This window comes from Cyphellophora attinorum (genome assembly GCF_001299255.1).
Source record: "Cyphellophora attinorum strain CBS 131958 chromosome Unknown Contig1, whole genome shotgun sequence".
NCBI lineage: Eukaryota > Fungi > Ascomycota > Eurotiomycetes > Chaetothyriales > Cyphellophoraceae > Cyphellophora > Cyphellophora attinorum.
The window spans coordinates 415,105-432,700 of record NW_017253229.1 but is presented as its reverse complement, the minus strand read 5'-3'; the positions used below and the strand labels follow the sequence as shown (position 1 = coordinate 432,700).

The following is a 17,596-nucleotide window of genomic DNA, read 5'->3' as shown; positions in this document are numbered from 1 at the left end:
TGGTACATTATATGGCAGGTGTCCTCAGGCTGCGCCTGGCATTCGAGTTCTTCTTCTCTCATGTGACTACGCTCAAATAGCATCATCCTTCAACCTTCCAGATGAGCTTCTCATTGTCCTTCTCTGCCAGGTAGTAGCGTTCGGCCTTCTGGTACTCCTCATCCCAAGAGATGTTACAGTGACGCGCAGCGAATTCGGCATGGGCAGGCAATGTGATGTGACAACGCTAATGATAGAGGTCAGTGGAGGACCATGGGGTGGGCTGGGGGAGTCTCAAACGTACCAAGATATTGCCCAAGTGTTCGTCGCCGGGATCAGCCAGTGGGTATGGCCAGCCGTATGGGTTCTCTGGCTCAGTTGCGGAATGTTCTTCGTCGTCCAAGTTTCCCTGAGCCGTCAAAGGCATCGCCGCCATCCGACCTACTTCGCCGTCAGAGTCTCCTTCGCTGTCAGAGTCTCCTTCGCCAGCATCGTTTGCTACAGCATCGTCTCGCTCGGGTCGACTGATGTGAAACGTTCCGATCAGGATATCCGCTCTGATTTCCACCGGCCTGGACTTTGTAGCGTAGATTGGCGTCTGAAGCAGGAACTCCCGGAGCACATCCAAACAACGATCCACCAACAAAGGGGTATAGTCTCCAGCATTGAAGGCAGATGCCGTGAAGTTCTCGAGCAGCGCAGACGGTAGTTCTCTGAAGCCATCTGGAAGTTCGAATGTCTTGTTTGTATCAAAGTACTGGAGCTGTGGCAGACTGCTGTGAAATTCTGGTGTCAGAGAGGGTAGCATACGATCATCGACGATCGATAGCCCTTGTATGTGCTTCTGCCAATCTTTGGGGACGCAGGCATACAGCCGTGGTAGAGCCTGCTTTGGAATCTGCCGAGGAGACTCTACTATCACTCCGATTCCAGCAATATGAACCTGCTCACGGCCGAGCTCCAGAGGTCGCTCGCTGCATATGACAGGTATCAACTCTTCGCGGATAAGTCGAGACACGCCCAAGATCCCAGCGCCCCACGTCGATCTGTTGTAGCCCTCCCCTACCGTGAACTGAGGGTCAGGTCGACTGTTTCTGTTGTAATCTGCGTCCAAGAACACTACATGATAGCTGACCTCTCCACACGCTAGATACTGCTCGTAGATGTTGCGACGGATCTCCGCCGGGATGGTGTCGAGACGATGCATGGTGATCAACGAGATGAAGTGATGACGGCGATGATGGCTAATTTGCTCAGGTTGGAAAGTTTTGCCCGATTCTCGGTGATGCAAATCAACAGCGATGCACAAGTGCTGGTTGAGATGGATTGCGAGAGTCTGTCGATGAAAAAGGACGTGGTAGACCAATTGAGAAGGGGCCCTCGATCAGGAACACAGAGATGGATAGAATGTGAAGATTAAACGAACGACTTGCAGTTGAAATGCCAAAATTTGAGGTCAAATAAGGCAACCGCGACTGTGCGAATTTCGGGGTACCACGCTGTGTGCCTTCCTAGTCCAGAGACGCGCCTTCCAATTCTCTGCGCACTAGGTGCCATGGCTCCTTCTCAGTCCGCTGATGTACCTTCTCTACGCATCACCATGGCTCCTTCTCTTACTGCCAATTTTGCTGTAGCTTCGTGTAGTCCTGCATCGTTCTCTTCATCATTCGAGTACTCTCCTCAGGCTTAGTTCGTGTGGCCACCAGCCATCTCCTGTGCTGTATGTGTGTATTTGCTATTGCTTCACAGCCGACGCTGGCTGGCTTCCCACGAGTTTCCATACCTCCAGAGGACTGTCCACCTCAGCTACCTACGAAGACGATCCAGACAATGACGAACACTCCAGCTCCAGTTCCCTCGTAGCCGAACGTCGAGAATCAACAACATACCTGTGTCACAAGAGCAGGACCACGCCATAAGACGACATCATTCCTACCTGAAGGCCGACCCACCCACCGTTCTCAAACCTCGCAGTCCCTACCTGATCCGACATAAGCCTCTACTCCCAGTATTTCCGTCCGCTGCACGCACCTGACGATGGTCTTTGTGTCCCTGATACTCTGACTGAGGGGAGGCTGCGACACATGTTCCGAATATGATATCTCCTCTCGTGGTCATAAGTCGTCGCCTGATGCAACCTGTATGAGTGTCTGTTCATGAAAAGTGTCTGCAAAAGGCCGCTGTGTGGGCCGAGTAGAGGTCGAAAAGAGCATGCTTCATGATCTGCAGGTTGAAGGGGATCGAGTAGTAGGTTCGGTGGAGGTCGGAATGACGGTTCACAACATTCTATGAGACCGCTCTCCGCAAAAGCCGACGTCCTTCTTCACATCGGACGAACATCAAGCTGTCGGACTGGCAGCTCCGAGCGATCGCTGAACACACGGCGTACCACGCACCTACAAGCTGCAACCTTGAACAGAAACAAAGGTCGTGGTTGCCTGAATTTGTGATTGCCTTATCATACTGATTCGAAAAACGTCAACTTGGAGAAATGCTTGAGTCGTTCCTTCCAGCAACCACGAAGAAAGTTGACCGGCATACACGAGAGTACTCATTCCGACTCCCGCTTTCTAACGATTTTCAATCCTCCTAGGCCTTCGCGCTGTCTCCGATGACCCTCAGGTCATGACCGAGGCCGCAAAACAGGCAGCAAAGTTCCTGAAGTCAACACTTCGCCTACCGGTCTCCACATTCCCAGCGCGCGCTCCGCCGCAAGACATCGCCAAGTACCTCCCACGATGCACAGATGACCTGTATGCCTGGCAGCGCCAGGCACGTACTACCTCACCAACCTTCACACTCCATGATGGGCCGCCGTACGCCAACGGTGACCTCCACGTAGGCCATGCCCTAAACAAGATCCTCAAGGACATAATATGCCGTACAAAACTGTCCCAGGGGAACAAGATAGACTACGTGCCCGGATGGGACTGTCACGGTCTACCTATAGAGCTGAAAGCGCTCGAGAAGCATGGCTGGCAGCGTGGAGAAGGTAAAGACCCGGTTGCCATCCGCAAGGCGGCACGGAACTTTGCATTGAAAGCGGTCGAAAAGCAGATGAAGGGCTTCAAGGCTTGGGGTGTCATGGCGGACTGGGAGGGCCATTGGAAGACGATGGACAAATCGTTCGAATTGCGGCAGCTCCAGGTGTTTCGAGACATGGTCGAGAAGGGTTTGATCTACAGAAAGCACAAGCCTGTGTATTGGAGCCCGAGTTCGGGGACCGCGCTGGCAGAGGCGGAACTCGAGTACAAGGAGGACCACGTCAGCACGGCGGCCTACGTCAAGTTTCAGCTGGACAATTCAAAACCTGGCGATGGCCCATTGCATGCACTTATCTGGACCACCACGCCCTGGACGTTACCTGCCAACCAGGCTATCGCGGTTCACAGGGACCTGGCATATTGCGTCGTAAAATCAGCTAGGCACGGAAGGCTTGTTATTGCGGAAGCCCGGAAGGAAGCAGTCGAGAAAGCAATCGGTGAAGATCTCTCTTTCGAAAAAGTGTTCGACCCAGCAGAGTTGCTCGAAAGCTCCTACCACGGCCATTCAGCATTCCGACCATTCTCACTGAATCGTCCCATCGTCCACGCCGATTTTGTCTCGGCGGACAGTGGGACAGGTCTCGTTCATTGCGCTCCAGGTCATGGTATGGATGACTATCTCGCGCTTTCCGACCACATCTCGGCAGGAAGAGTTGTTGTCAGAGCACCTGTCGGTGATCTAGGTCGGTTCGACGCTACAGCTACGCCGGAGAAGCCGGACCTTCTCGCTGGCCTTCAGGCCTCTACCGAGGGTAACAAGGCTGTGCTCGACCTGCTTCGGGAGTCTAACGCCCTGGTTCACCACGCTAGCTATCAGCACAAATACCCAATTGACTGGCGCACGAAAGAGCCGATCATGATTCGGGCGACCGCCCAATGGTTCGCTGATCTGTCCTCGATCCGTAGCGATGCACTTGCTGCACTGGGAAACGTTCGTTTCATTCCAGAGAGTGGCAAGTCGAGACTACGCAGCTTTGTTGAAAGCCGGACAGAATGGTGCATTTCGAGACAACGCTCGTGGGGCGTACCTATTCCAGCATTCTACCATCGCGAGACTGGCGAAGCCGTTCTCAGTGCCAGCACCGTGGATCATGTTATCAGGGTCATGGATGAGCGAGGTACCAACGCTTGGTGGGCCGATGGTCCAGATGAGCCGGCCTGGCTGCCCGAAGGTCTCGAGCCTTCTGACTACGTCCGTGGCACCGATACAATGGACGTCTGGTTCGATAGCGGAACAAGCTGGAAATTCATGACGGCAGGCAGCGACGCTGCTGGTAGTCAGCAGCAACCTGTCGCAGACGTTTATCTTGAAGGCACTGATCAACATCGTGGCTGGTTTCAATCTAGTCTCCTCACCGCTGTCGCAGCCCAGAAAGCAAGCGGAATTACCACGGATCTAATGTCGGCGCCTTTCGAAACATTGCTTACACACGGCTTTACACTCGATGCACATGGCAAGAAGATGTCGAAGTCGCTTGGAAATGTTGTCTCACCCGACGAAATCATCACTGGGCTTGCAACATCCGCAGCGGTCCCGCCGTCCCCACCATCAACCAAGAAGAAATCCCGCGAGAACCACTCTCTTGGTCCAGACGCACTCCGCCTATGGGTCGCATCGACTGACTTCACAAAAGATGTCACAATTAGCGACAAAGTCGTCAAATCCACCCACTCTGCTCTAGACAAGCTACGCGTTACGTTCAAAGTCCTCCTCGGCATGCTTGGCCCCGACTTCGACCCAACTGCCGGCCTTCTTCCCTTCAAGGACCTCGCCCAACTCGACCAGCTAATGCACCATCGCCTGTTCAGTACCATTGAGCAAGTTCGATCCGCATACGACAAATACGAATTCCACCGCGGCATCGCCCTCATCAACAAATTCGTCGCCACCGACTTATCCGGACTCTACCTCGAGAGCGTCAAGGACATCATCTATTGCGACGCAGTCAACTCGCCACGCCGGAAGAGCGCGGTCACTACCCTCTACGACATCTTTGCCTCCTTACAAGAGCTGCTCGCGCCGGTGTTGCCGCTCCTAGTGGAGGAGACATGGGAGCACTCCTCGGCTGCGGTCAAAGCCGATGCGGAAAGGCACCCACTCCGCCGCACTCGTTCAAATTTGGAGGCGAAGCTTGAGCAATGGAAGCCGGGTGCTAGCAGTGCGGAGCTGTGGTCAACACTCAACCTGATAAATTCCACGACGAAAGCGGCGCAAGAGGTTGCGAGGAATCAGAAGAAATTGGGGCAGAGCCTGGCGTCTGATGTGGTCATCTACGTTAAACCTCCTGAGAGATGTGATTTCGCTGAATTGATCAAAGAAGTCATTGTAGACGCGTGGCGGGAACTACTAGTTGTGAGCGATGTGCGGATCGTCATAGCGGACCGTCCTGACTTTCAGGAGGACGACAAGAATCCAAGCTCCTGGAACAACTGGCTAAAAGAGATGCAGGATGCAGAGGAGGACGATGAGGATGGTAGTTGCAGATCGGTTGAGCTCGAGGGAGGCAAGACTGTGGGCTGGAGGGTGACGCGGAAGATTGGGTGTTTTCCGGAAGTTGAGGCTGTGGTGGTTGTGCAGGAGGCGGGGGCCGGGAAGTGTGCTAGGTGTTGGCGGTATTTGGTTTCCTCGCCTGAGCTTGAACCTGAGGGCAAGTGTGGAGAGCGGGTGACTCGTGCGGAGGGGCAAGGAGACCTGCTGGAGGATGTGCCGCTATGCGCACGGTGCGTCGACGTTGTACAACATTTCAGGGAGGGCTGACGACACCGACTTTGAGGGGCCGGGCCAGCCATGTATAGTAGAGCTCATCTCCACAGTATTGTACAGTGTCTATGTGTTGCGACGGATTATATAGCGTCGCGGTCAGCGATCTTCTCACCTTCCTTCTGCCCCGTTCCACCACCTCGTTCCGTTTTGCCTCCCCTTTGTACCTCGACCTTCTTTGGCTCGCCCTCATGAGGCGTCCCCATTGGGTGATCTACATCTCTCCCATCAGTCCAAGATTTATCCTCCCACTCCGCGTCCCCAGCTGCCATCGTAGCTGCCACAGTCGCTGTCGCCGCCAAGGCTTCCTGGTGCCTCCCCAACGCCTCCGACGCCGCCGCACGCTCGTCCAGGACCTTATCATCCAGCCCAATTTTGCCGTGCTTGATCTCGAATGAGTCCTTACTATCAGCCAATTTCTTCCGGATCCCATCCGCGACAACAGCGGCGTCGATCGGCGAGGAAGGCACGCCGAGGCCTACAGGGACCTGCTCTTCGCCAGTCGCGCCAGGAGCTGCTGCTGCTGGGGATGCTGTGCGTGGTTTGCGCTGCCACCCCGTCTTCCATATTGTGCTGGTGGAGATGTCGAAGCGGGGAAGGGGATGTGCTTCCGTGTTGAAGACCACATCCTCTAGCCTGAACGGCATTACATTGCTGCTGCTCGCTTTTCCGCTAACGACTGAACCAGAAGAAGCTGCCGCCACGCCCTCACCGCCAAGTTCACTGAACAGCAGGAAGAAATATTTCAGCGTCTCGGCAGGCCAGAAACTCTCCATGTTGTCCCTCCTGTCCCGGTCTCTGATTTTACCGTTGCTGTCCAGAGAATCGACGGTGTCGAGCGAAGCGTAGGCGTAGACTTCCCCTGTGATATCGTCGCGCACGGCAGCGTGTTCGACGAAGGACTGGAACATTTCGTAGCCCCACTCGCGGTAGATGGGGTCTTGGGTGATGTGGTACATGTAGAAGAGGGATTCGACTGTTTCGGGGCGGAGGAGGTTATGTAGGTCTTGGGTGTGTAGGTCGAGATCCTGCTTCCATGGGTGAGAGTTGGTGTCGTGATCATGATCGTGGTCGTGGGCCGAAGTGGATGTTGTGGCGCTGGAAGAAGTGCTTTCGGCGACATCATCGAAGTCATCGGTGTTACTTTGAGGTAATGTCCAGCCTTCTTCGAAGGACCATTGCCTCGGCGGGCTATCCACGTGGAAGTAGGCGATTTCGGGGGCTAGTCCGGTGGCGGTGCCCTTATACATCGCCCAGAAGCTCTTCATCAGCTCTTTCGCGAACGCCAGATCTGCTTCTTGATGTCTCGTCCACATGCCTTTCTGCTTCGCTTCTTCCACCGTCGTCCCATTAGTCAAACCCAGTGCAATCGTCCCGGGCATGAAAGCAACCAGGTGATCCATCTTGGGCGTCAGCTCGTGATTCAACCCATTCTGGCGCTCCCCAATAATCGTCATGTTCCCGTGCTTAGTCCACGTCACCAGATACCGCTTGATCCCATCTAAGACTTCGTCCCACATCTCACGGTAGACCGGCTCCGAACCCCGAAACTGCAACCACTGCTTCAACAAATACTCATAGTACGAATCCCCTCGACTCCCCAACCGGATATTCTGCCCGCGAAACGTCCCCGTCTGCGGACTCATGAAAATAGGCACCAGCCCGCCCTCAGGCTGTAAATCGTCGATGACTTTGATGACTTTCTCGGACGTCTCCCAGTAGACGGATTCGCCGGTGATTTTGCTGAGGTGCTTGAATTCCAGCTGTAGAGTGGCGGCTTCAGCGGTGGAGCTGAGGCCGTCGCCGGCAGGAATGCCGAGGGAGGTGTTGAGGTTGATGGAAGCCAGAGGGATGCCGCTGGGTGTGTCGAAGGCGCCGAGTAGGCGGTCGGCGAGGTGTGTTGCTTTTTCGATGTACAGATCCTCGCCGGGCTGCAGCACATCATCATCGGTTTGTGGCGCGAGGTGTGGGTATGTAGTGCTCAGCCAGTGCGCACTCAATAAGCCACCCAACATGCGGATGGTGGTTTCGAACGTATTGACGTCGTGGTCGGCGGTGTAGTGCAGACTTGTGCGGATCCACTCGCGTGCGCGGCTGACCTCGGTGGTGAGGTTCATAAGGATGGCGGTGTCAAGGGCGTCGACGATGATCCAGCCCATGCCGCCTTCGACCATGTTGCGGCCGGACTTGGAGATTGGGTGGTATTCGTCGAGACCCCACGCGTATTTCTCGTAGCCGGCCCATGTGGTCTTGAAGACTGAGCGGACCTCGTCTGCTCGGGCGGCCCATAGTGCAGGATCTTTCGAGGGCGTGCCATGGTGGTAATGGTGGTGTGTATGCGGCGGCCGAGGCGAGCGGCCGGATGGGAGGTAGCCGGTGTAGTATAGGAACGAGAGAAGGAGCAGTGCGATTGCTACCTGGGGACCCCGACGCTGGTACATCTTTTTCCGCCGCGAGGGAGGATAGTGTGGTTTGTCTTTATACATGGGTAGCTCCTCGTAGTCATCGCTCAGGATGTTGGTGATGCGATGTGACATCGACCCCTTCGCGTGCCCGTTTGTTCGGTGGGACATCGTTGCGAGGTCGAGACCATCCTGGGATGGCACTGCAGGGGGGAGGATTCCCTGTTGGCGACTTATGTCCGCATCTTTGAAATTTCGGAGGAATGTGGTCTACCTAGAGACGGGCGACAGATGTGGTGCTCGAACGGTCATGTGCGAGCGACGTGAGCTGTATGTGGTCTCTGAATCACTGATCAAGAGACTGTCGACACGAGTCATGACCTCGTCGTTGCTGCACGCGACTCGACGTCGGAGCGGACAAACACGATTCCGGGGATCGTCTCCGCCACGCCAAGGCTTTTCCTCCTGAACCTCCTCCTACTTCGTTACGTCTTTATCAACAATTCGACGCCACTGGAGAGATAGAAGGTCTGCTTTCGGCTATGATATACGCTGCCGTACTCGTGGCGCTGTCTACGATCAGCATTCCGCGTTACTCCGCCCATCAGTGAGGCTCCTGACAAGGGGAGACTGACCTCGAATGTCGAGGAGCGAATGAGCAAGAACGGAAGAGCGGCATTCCTTAGTCGCAACTACCTACTCTGGGTGAGCCTGCTGTGTCGTATGTGGCCGGCTGAATGTCTATTTTGATCTATCCTCATGCTCCCAGCAGTCTATGCTCTATTCGTGTCTGTGCGACCGCTTGTGGCTGCAAGTGATCTGCGGCGCCAGCAAATGCATGCCGTCCATGGCTCCAGGCATATGCACCATGTCAACGCTCTCCTCCATCTCATGCATTCAAGACTCGTCCTGCGCATAGGCCTGCTAGGTCAAAGCGAGCTCCTAACCCGCCAAACGCCACCTTTCTCCCTCACAGCAACTCCACCTTCGATCTCCCTCGACGTCTCACCCGACCCATCACCTTCTTGTTGACCATCCGCAGTGACCCCTCTCCTCTTTCGTGACGCATCCGTCTCAACAATTCGTGCCGCTTCGCTGCTCGAATCATCCGAGAAGTTGTACTCCCTCCACTCACAGTTCTTGAACGCACTGCCTCGTTCAGCACTGATGCCTTCCCAGGATTGCGTGAAGTAGTGCAGGAAGGCGCCGTGCGTTACTAGGACGATCTAAGATAGTTATTGATGTGACCAGTTGGACTGAGGGGAAGTGAGGGAATCGGGACAGTGGCGCTGTGAAGACAGAGGAGGGCGACCCCTGCGCCGCAGCTCAAGTACTATGTAGAAAACAATGATCGGGAATGACACGAAATGAGCAGGTCCAGGGCAGGCAGGCAGGCAGGCAGTCGTCAAAGCTGTAGTCAGAGGAACAACTCACCAACTTCTCCGGCCGCTGATACAGCCACCTCCTCAGACTCGCAGCCCGCTCCTCCACGGCTTTCGGGTCTGGCGAGGAGAATCCTGTCTGCTCACACACCATCTAATTAGCGCATCTTCCCTACCAGATGCACAGCCGGATGCTCTCGCACTCAGTAGTCGCAGGTCAAAAAGCTCACCTTATCACACCATCCCTCCCCAACCAGCCCAAAATCAACCCTCCCAGGCTCTCCCAACCCACATCGATTCCAAATCCGCTCTGTATTCTCAGTCTCGTCTCCGTCCTTGCCAGCACCTGAAAACCACCCTCTCATCACACTCTCCAACTGCGCCCTCTCACTCCCCAAATTACACGCCCGACCACTGACTTCCTGTGCTGCAGGATGAAGGATGAAGGGAACCTTCTTTCGCGTCCCATCGGATCCCTGACGCCGTAGAATCGGGAACAGCGAATGCACAGTTGTCTGAATCGTGCGTCGAAGCGGGCTGGACACGACCAGATCCACATCTGCGTGGAATGGGAACGTGCGTGCTACTTCTGCACATTCGGAGAGGCCAGTGGGGGTGAGTTTGGCATCGCGAATCCAGAACTTGTTCTGTTACCGGTGGACGGACATTAGCTGAACGCTCCTAACGGCGACTGGGTGCAGGTAAGGATATTGTGGAAGGTCATGGAGTGCAAGCGGGCTTACGTCGACATTGTGCTCGCCCTGCGCGTGGCGGAGAGTTATTATTCTTGGCGGCATGTTTGGTGAGATTGTGGGCTAGTGTTGTGCTTGCTGAGCAATGGTGTCTTGGAGGAATATAACTGTGACGGCAAGCTGGAGGTGTTCAAACACACGATGCTTGTCCACGTAGTCAGCTCCGGGCTAAGCCTCAAGATGAGGTGCTCTGTGTATTTATCATGTTTGGAGAGTGTTCTCATTCAGCCGCTCAAACCAACACAACGAGTGTGATCCAGAGGGCACATGAATCAAGTGAAGTGGAAGGAAGAGGAAGAAGGCAACGAGAAAAAAAGGCAACCTCGGCAGCCGCTCGGCACCGAGGATTCACTTGCATCGGTATCAGTACATGCATCCAGACAACGACAACCGCGCCGCATGCAGGGAGGCCAATGGCGCGTACGTGTCTAGCAAAGCGCTGTTGCGGAATCTGTTCGATCATGCATTTGAGAGTACAAGGCATCGGGAGCCAAGCGGAAGTCGTGATCAGCATTCCAAAACTGTACATTCGCTGAGTATGCTAAGTCCCAGATCAGATCAGCATGATTCATGCAAGAAGCTCTTCGCAGCCTCCATGTTCTACGATGGCACGTCTTGCCATGCTTTAGAGAACATCTCTACAACACCAAGGCCAACTCTTGTAGCGCTCACGAATACGACCGTCCCAACCACTCGCCCCCAGTCACACCCACCGTACGATTCCCCCTCTCCGCCGCAGTCCGACTCCTAGTGATCTTCGCCTTCTTCAGCACTGGAGCTTGCCCTCCTCCGGGCCCAATACTCTTACTGAAGCTGATCGTCTTGCTTCCCTCTTCCACTCCCGCGACAATGTTCATATTGATCTCCTTAAGACCAATCGGCTCCGTCATATTCTCCAAACTTATCGCTCGTGTCAACTCCCCATCTGCGGCGTCAGTGTAGACCTTGCCCTTTGTAGGGCTGCTGCGTGTCAGCTTAGTGGGCGATGCCTTGCGCGGTGACTTTCTAGGCGACCGGCCAGGTGTTTTCGACTCGGGTACGATGGGGTCAGGGAGTCCACGCGAACGGGCGATGACGGTGGTGTGTGGTGCGGTTGAGGGAAGCTCTTTTGGGTAGGACCAGTCGCGTTTTTGAGGTGTCTGGCCCGTGGGTGTGTAGTCGGTCAAAGAGGTTTCCTGGACGTGCGTGCGCATGGTTTTGAGGGCTTCCTCGGCTTCGGCGCTGAATGTGGTGACTGTTTCGGAGAGGGAGGTGGTGTTGGCTATGGTCTCGGCGTGGTATGTTTGGAGGCCGCTAGTACGTTGTTCGATGGAGGAGGTGACATCGGACTGGAGTTGTGTGACTTCGGTGTGATATTGCCGCATGCTGTCGAGGTGTTGCTGGTGGGATTGCTCGTTTTGGGTGCGTGCCCGTGTGACGAATTCGTCGAGAGCGGACATCTGCACGGTCATTTCGGCGATTTGCGCGTCGACGATCTTGACTGCTTCGCCGTGGACGGCTTTAGTTGAGACTTGGATGGCTGTGTTCTTTGCGCCAATGGCCTGGGGAGCGTCAGTGGTGGTCGTTAGAAATGGGTGATCAACTTACAGTCCAGTCCTTCTTCATCCTGCCCTTCAGTTCATCCCTCGAGCCAGTCACCTTGTCGAGAAGAGCTTGCTCACGTTGCAGCCATTCGTTCATTCCCTCAGCATACTCCTTCTCAGCCAGCTCGAGTGTGTTGGAAGCCTGGCCTAGTGACCGCTGTGTTCGACTCAAAGTGCTGGCTATCCGCTCATCTTGCCTCACTGCTGATGCATCGATGAGACCACAAATCTGGTCCTTCAATGTTTGTCTAGACTGCTCGGATGCGCGGCGTTCTTCTTCGAGTGAAGCCTCAAGCTGTGCAGTCGCGGCTCGTTGTGACTCGATGTTGCGATGGTGGGCTTCCTGCAACGCCGTGCGTAAACGATCATTCTCTTCACGCTGACTGGCAAGCCGAGTAGTCATGTCTTCGAAGAGAGTCTTGAAGTCCTTGCCGAGCGAGCTGTACGAAGTGTGAAGCTGCGTGTGGAACTGCTCCAGCTCCTCGATGACTTCACCGGAGATCTTAGCTGCAGCATTGTTCAAGCCTTTCAGTCCTTCGCCAACGCGGTCCTTCACTTCATCTCGTAGCACCTTGATCTCCTCCAGCACGTTGTGCATGTCGTCCTTGGACGACGCAGACTGAGATTCGACGGCTGACTTGGTTCTCTGCATGTCTGCGACCTTTGTGGAGACCATGTCCTTGCAAGCCTCGACCTTTGCGCGTTCATCGTCAAGAAACTTCTGTAACCGGCTGGTAGATTTCGTGACGAGCTCTTGATGTTCGCTCTGGAAGACTTCGAGTCGGTCCTCGATGGCAGATGTCATGCCTGTGACACTTTCTGTCGAGCTTTGCCATAGCTGTCGATTCTCGTTATGCAGCTGTGATCTTCGTCGTAGCTTGGAGTGGACCGCGTCCAGATCAGTAACAGATCGGCTAACCACAGATAGAAGCTGATTGCCGACACTTTTTAGTCGGCCCTCCGTCTCTTGGTGTGCCTTCCGGAGTGCTGTCTCGTCCTCCAGATTTTCCTTTGTATTGCTCACAACGGCTTCTGTCTTGAAGAGAACATCTTTTGTGCTGTTGAGTATGGATTTTGTGGTCTCGTTGTCCCGCTTCAGATGCGTGAAGGACTCTGTCAAATTGTACAGCTCTTGTACTTTGTTCCGCAAGCTTGTCTCCATCGTTTCGATTCGCGCCTTCTGCTCCTCGCTTAAGATTCTTCTCGACTCGCTTTCGACTGTAATGTCCTCGTACTGCTCATTGGAGAGGTAGACGCCATTTCGTTGCCGTGTCGCAATCAGCTCACTCTTCAGCTTCTCGATCTCGGCCGTGAACTCCTTCAGCAAGGTCTTCTTCGAGATCATTGAGTTAATCTGAGGCTTGTTTCGGATATTCTTGGCTCGGAAAGCATAGTCTAGCGTCGAGATGGTCTCTTCCAGATTGCTTTTCGCAGGCGAAACAGTTGCGATAATACATGTTTTCGTCCGACCACCAAGCGAGTCTTGCAGTAATCGAGTGAGCTTCGATTCTCGATATGGAATATGTGAGCTTTTGTCGACCAGCGCATTAATTACACGGCCAAGTGTTAGCAAGCTTTTGTTGATCAGGCCAGCTTCGGCAGCACGCTTGTTTTCCGCACCGCTGCGCTGTATATTTTCGCTTCCTGCCAGATCAACCAGGTTCAGCTTCCCCGAGCAGATGAAATCCTCGCCGACTTCGTTGACTTTCTTGATGTATGTGGTAATGGTGAAGACAGTGTGGCTTCGAGAGCTGAGATCGTTGCATTTCGTGGCCGCAACTTGTCGCCGATAGCTGCCCTTCTGTAAGAGCTTGATGCCCGCAGAGGCACTCTTAATATGAGACTCCTCCATGCCTTGTACGATCGTCGCGCTGTGACTTTTCTTGTTCGCATCGTCATAAATCTTGAGCTTGACGCTGTCGTCGGCTGAGAGCAGATCTCGTAATTCTTCGTTGTACAGCTCAATGAAGGAACACTTGACCGAGCATTCAATCTCTTCGGCCTCTAATCGTCGGAACAGCGAGTACAGTGTTCGAGGAATGATGCCGGCTTCATCAGATAGCAAACCTAATGTGTCCGTCATGTCTCCCGTCATGGTGTATGTTTTGCCTGTGCCAGTCTGTCCATACGCAAAGATGGTACAGTTGAAGCCAGCCATCATCTCGCTCAGTATCGGCGCGACAGTGTCTTCAAAGACGATCGTCTGGTCCGCTGCTGGTGAGAAGACCTTATCGAAATGGTATGTCTTGTTGCTGATGGCATTCGGACCCATGGACAGATCAACATTCGTGCCCTTGACACCACTCGTCGACACGACGACGCCGCTGTTCTCCTTGACCTCTCGGTCGCTTCGACCGCGACACCGGACAACGACGTGAATGTTAGTCTCCTCGCCTTCGTCATGGTCAAAGTCGCGTTCTTTCCGTTTTGCGCCGGACAGTACGGATGTGTTGGAGTCGGCGGGCGAGGCAGCTCGCCTTGAGGGCTGCATCGCGGAGGCAGGTCTTGCTGGAGGGCGCATACTGCCACTGCGCATCATTGTTTGGCGCGCTGCGACGCCTGATCTGTTACTCATCCTGCCGGGTGATGTTGATGAGTGTTGCTGTCGAGCATCTGCATGTGTGAGGGGCCGCTGAAGAAATAAGACGTGCGGTCGAAACGTCAATATGCAAGGATGCGCCTGATCCGAGGACTGGGTAGGCATGGGTTGCCTTTCGGCTGCTGGTCGGCCCAAGAAAGTTTTGGTAGTAAACATCGCGGTGGCCGGCGCGGCTGCCCGGCCAACGGGCATGACTCCGCTTTCGACATGGTCATGTGACTAGGCTTCAGCGTCCGAGTCGGTCATCCGGCGGCATGATCACCTGGCGTTTGCTATGGACAAGGCAACCGTTGCATATATTGATCAGTCAACGCAATCCCAAAGACGCCATGAGAGCAGTCGCCTGGGGCTGCTGATGTCGATCGCACACAGGAGTATAAGCTTGACTCACGTGCGCGGAATCGGCTGAGTGAGGCACACCATAGACCTCGCCATGGCGGCTGCTGTGCCTATCGTCCCAGGCCGTGGCCTAGGATGGATGACACTTGGGTTGTCGCTACATACAGTCATCTCGAAGATCAAATCCCACCCACAGGACTACCCCAACATCGATCTGTCCCACTCTTCATCCCATCCCACCACACAACCAATCATCCTCACTCTGCCAGCAAATGGACTACGACTCAGATTCGACGGACCAGACCAGCGACTACGACTCGTAGAAGTCCTCGACTTCTCAAAGAACTCACTAGCATATAAGAACACTGACCTCGTTAAACACGCGCGCCCCATGGAAGACGGCCAAGCACCAGACCCAGCCCAGGCACGGCCATCGTTCAGGCATATCTACAACCGCCTCTTCGGTCCAGCCTACAAAGGCGAGTACACGCCACCCGAGACTGGTCACCGTCGCGGCACATACACTCTGTCATATCCAGGACTGGCATTCTTGTTTCCCATCGACCACAAATCATGGTCGGACAAAGCAGATTTTGTTTCAATGCTATCGTCGTCCGCGACTGGACCAGCAACGTCAATGGCGATCTTCGAAGGCTCATCTTGGCCGGAGGCACGATCATCGCTTTTCGGAGCCTCAACATCACTGGTCGAGGCATCCCAGATCATCGACTCCTCTACAGAGACGTCCCCACCAGAGATCTCAATCGTCCACCTCCGCGGCGGCGGCCAGCTAGAGTTCCTGCGTCTGAACGGGCACGTCACAACCGTCCAACTCAACGAAACCACCCCACAAGATCTCGTCGCAGAGTTCGGTCCACCAGACGCAATCTACCGCAAGGACGACAGCAGGATCTCCATCCATGCCACCGCTCAACCACACAGCGGACGCCGTCGCAGCTCAAACATTTCCCCGAACCTCGAACCAATCGACAACGCCAGCCGCTCATCAGTCCGGAGCTACAGCGGAGACTCTGACGCTTCGAGCATATCTGGAATTCGGCGCGATGAAGACGATGCCCAGCCTGCTTGGACGGCTGAATGCTTCTACAACTACTTCCACCACGCTTCGATGCGCTCATTTCTTATCCCTCGGCGCATCAGTCACCTGCCTTCCCTACCTCGGATGTGGCGCAGATGCCATCCTCCGGAGCGATGGACTCGTCAAGCCTGGTGGTGACAAAAATTATACTCCACGGTAACATTCCCTCCTCTTACAACTTCAACCGCCACCGTCGCCTCAGATGGGCCATTCGTCTGCCCAATCCAAACTCGCAGCCCCAGGATCCAACATCAGAGACGCCATTCTCCGACATATCTTCCACACTGCGACGTGTATGGCACAGCACATATGGCAGTGCGGAAGAAGAAGCGCAACAGCAGCGTGGCATGGTGCTGAATCGCGGATGGGGCGACTCGAGCCCTGATTCGTCGATCGAGATCCTGGGTGGCTTTGAGGAGGAAGGCAAGGAGCAGACGAGCGCTGGCCAGCCTCGAGATCAGGAAATGGTGAGCGACACGACTGAATTGTTCGGGTTCCCGGGCATGCTCTTCGAAGTCCTCAAGAATGACGCCGTGAGCTGTCTCACTTTGTATTGATGAGTTCGTCGTCATAAATCTTTGATGATGTTCGAGATGCGGCAGTTCGGCGATATTTTGAACAGCTTCAATGATACCATCGGGTTCCTCTGCATACATGCAGCGGATGGCAGCCTCTGCGGACTCCGAGCTCAGAATGCCACCCTCCTCTTCCTGCCAGTGTACTTCGAGTCGGTCTTGACGACCTTGCCTTTGTGCTTCATCTTCTCCTTCCTCTGCATGATCCACTCCTTGCTGCCTTTCTTGGGCGTGCCAATCCCCTTGCCGTTCATCGCTTGCCGAACATTCCGTCCGTCCTCGATGTCAACGTCGTCCAGTCCGTTAACCGCTTGCGTGATATCACCTCCGCCAACGCTGAGTACTAAGTAGGTCTTGACGTTTTTGGTCCCGCCGTCGTCTTCTAGTATGCCCGCGCCGAAGCCAGCTTTGACAGCGGCGGCGCTTATCATCTTCCTCTGCACCTCGTTCTTCGGATAAAACTGGCACACCGCCCTCCCACCCCTCTTCAAACACGCATACAACCCATCAAAGAATCTCTTTAGTCTCGCTTCGGGCCGGTCGTCGCTGCTCTCGGCGTTACACAGCCATTGGATAGCTGAGATGGAGATGGCGGCGTCGAAGCTGCCGGGGCGGAAAGGCAAGCCCTGTCCCATATCGCCCAGCAGCAGATCGCCGTTGACTTCATCCCTCTCCAATGCAACAGCTAGCATGCTGGGACTGATGTCCATGCCAATCCAGGTATGACCTTCCTCGCTCAGGATCTCTCCTGAGAGGCCGGAGCCACAGCCAACGTCGAGAATGAGTGAAGGGCGGTCCAGGTGGAGGAGTTCGAGAGCGCGGTGCGTCATGTCCGACTGGATGCGCTGGATGCGAGAGGAGGTCGTGTATTTTGTGGACTCGGTGTCGTTGTAGAAGAGGTCGGGCGGGAGGAGGTCTTCGGGGCGGGACATGGCGACCAGAGCGAGCACTGGGCTCCGGCCGAGCACTCAAAGGAGGGAGCTCAGGGGAAAGGGAACGAATCGTTGCGTCTCAGGCAAGTGACGGGAGGTGGATGTGGGCGAAGTCTGGACGAGCGGCCGGTAGCGCAGGCGGTTGACCT

The 17,596-nt window shown here is 54.9% G+C and overlaps 7 protein-coding genes across 7 annotated transcripts; 2 read left to right on the top strand and 5 right to left on the bottom strand.

Annotated features, from left to right (window-relative positions):
* Window positions 1-82: 82 nt before the first annotated feature.
* AB675_391 (uncharacterized protein) lies at window positions 83-1,186 on the bottom strand (the record flags this gene model as incomplete). Its single annotated transcript, XM_018144015.1, has 2 exons — window positions 83-226; window positions 284-1,186. The coding sequence occupies 2 exons, from the start codon at window positions 1,184-1,186 to the stop codon at window positions 83-85; spliced, it is 1,047 nt and encodes a 348-aa protein (XP_018005953.1).
* Window positions 1,187-2,604: 1,418 nt separating this feature from the next.
* Window positions 2,605-5,781, top strand: AB675_390 (Isoleucine--tRNA ligase; the record flags this gene model as incomplete). The annotated part of the gene is made up of 1 exon (XM_018144004.1): window positions 2,605-5,781. The coding sequence occupies one exon, from the start codon at window positions 2,605-2,607 to the stop codon at window positions 5,779-5,781; it is 3,177 nt and encodes a 1,058-aa protein (XP_018006056.1).
* Window positions 5,782-5,867: 86 nt separating this feature from the next.
* AB675_389 (Mannosyl-oligosaccharide 1,2-alpha-mannosidase) lies at window positions 5,868-8,357 on the bottom strand (the record flags this gene model as incomplete). Its single annotated transcript, XM_018143992.1, has 1 exon — window positions 5,868-8,357. One exon carries the CDS (start codon window positions 8,355-8,357, stop codon window positions 5,868-5,870), a length of 2,490 nt encoding a protein of 829 aa, XP_018005898.1.
* A 758-nt stretch (window positions 8,358-9,115) lies between these two features.
* AB675_388 (uncharacterized protein) lies at window positions 9,116-10,365 on the bottom strand (the record flags this gene model as incomplete). The annotated part of the gene is made up of 4 exons (XM_018143981.1): window positions 9,116-9,412; window positions 9,621-9,707; window positions 9,799-10,215; window positions 10,312-10,365. 4 exons carry the CDS (start codon window positions 10,363-10,365, stop codon window positions 9,116-9,118), a joined length of 855 nt encoding a protein of 284 aa, XP_018005792.1.
* Window positions 10,366-10,988: 623 nt separating this feature from the next.
* AB675_387 (Kinesin-like protein bimC) lies at window positions 10,989-14,394 on the bottom strand (the record flags this gene model as incomplete). The annotated part of the gene is made up of 2 exons (XM_018143970.1): window positions 10,989-11,861; window positions 11,908-14,394. The coding sequence occupies 2 exons, from the start codon at window positions 14,392-14,394 to the stop codon at window positions 10,989-10,991; spliced, it is 3,360 nt and encodes a 1,119-aa protein (XP_018005790.1).
* A 541-nt stretch (window positions 14,395-14,935) lies between these two features.
* On the top strand, window positions 14,936-16,497 carry AB675_386 (uncharacterized protein; the record flags this gene model as incomplete). Its single annotated transcript, XM_018143959.1, has 2 exons — window positions 14,936-16,001; window positions 16,052-16,497. 2 exons carry the CDS (start codon window positions 14,936-14,938, stop codon window positions 16,495-16,497), a joined length of 1,512 nt encoding a protein of 503 aa, XP_018005352.1.
* A 131-nt stretch (window positions 16,498-16,628) lies between these two features.
* On the bottom strand, window positions 16,629-17,447 carry AB675_385 (uncharacterized protein; the record flags this gene model as incomplete). The annotated part of the gene is made up of 1 exon (XM_018143948.1): window positions 16,629-17,447. The coding sequence occupies one exon, from the start codon at window positions 17,445-17,447 to the stop codon at window positions 16,629-16,631; it is 819 nt and encodes a 272-aa protein (XP_018005526.1).
* Window positions 17,448-17,596: the final 149 nt, after the last annotated feature.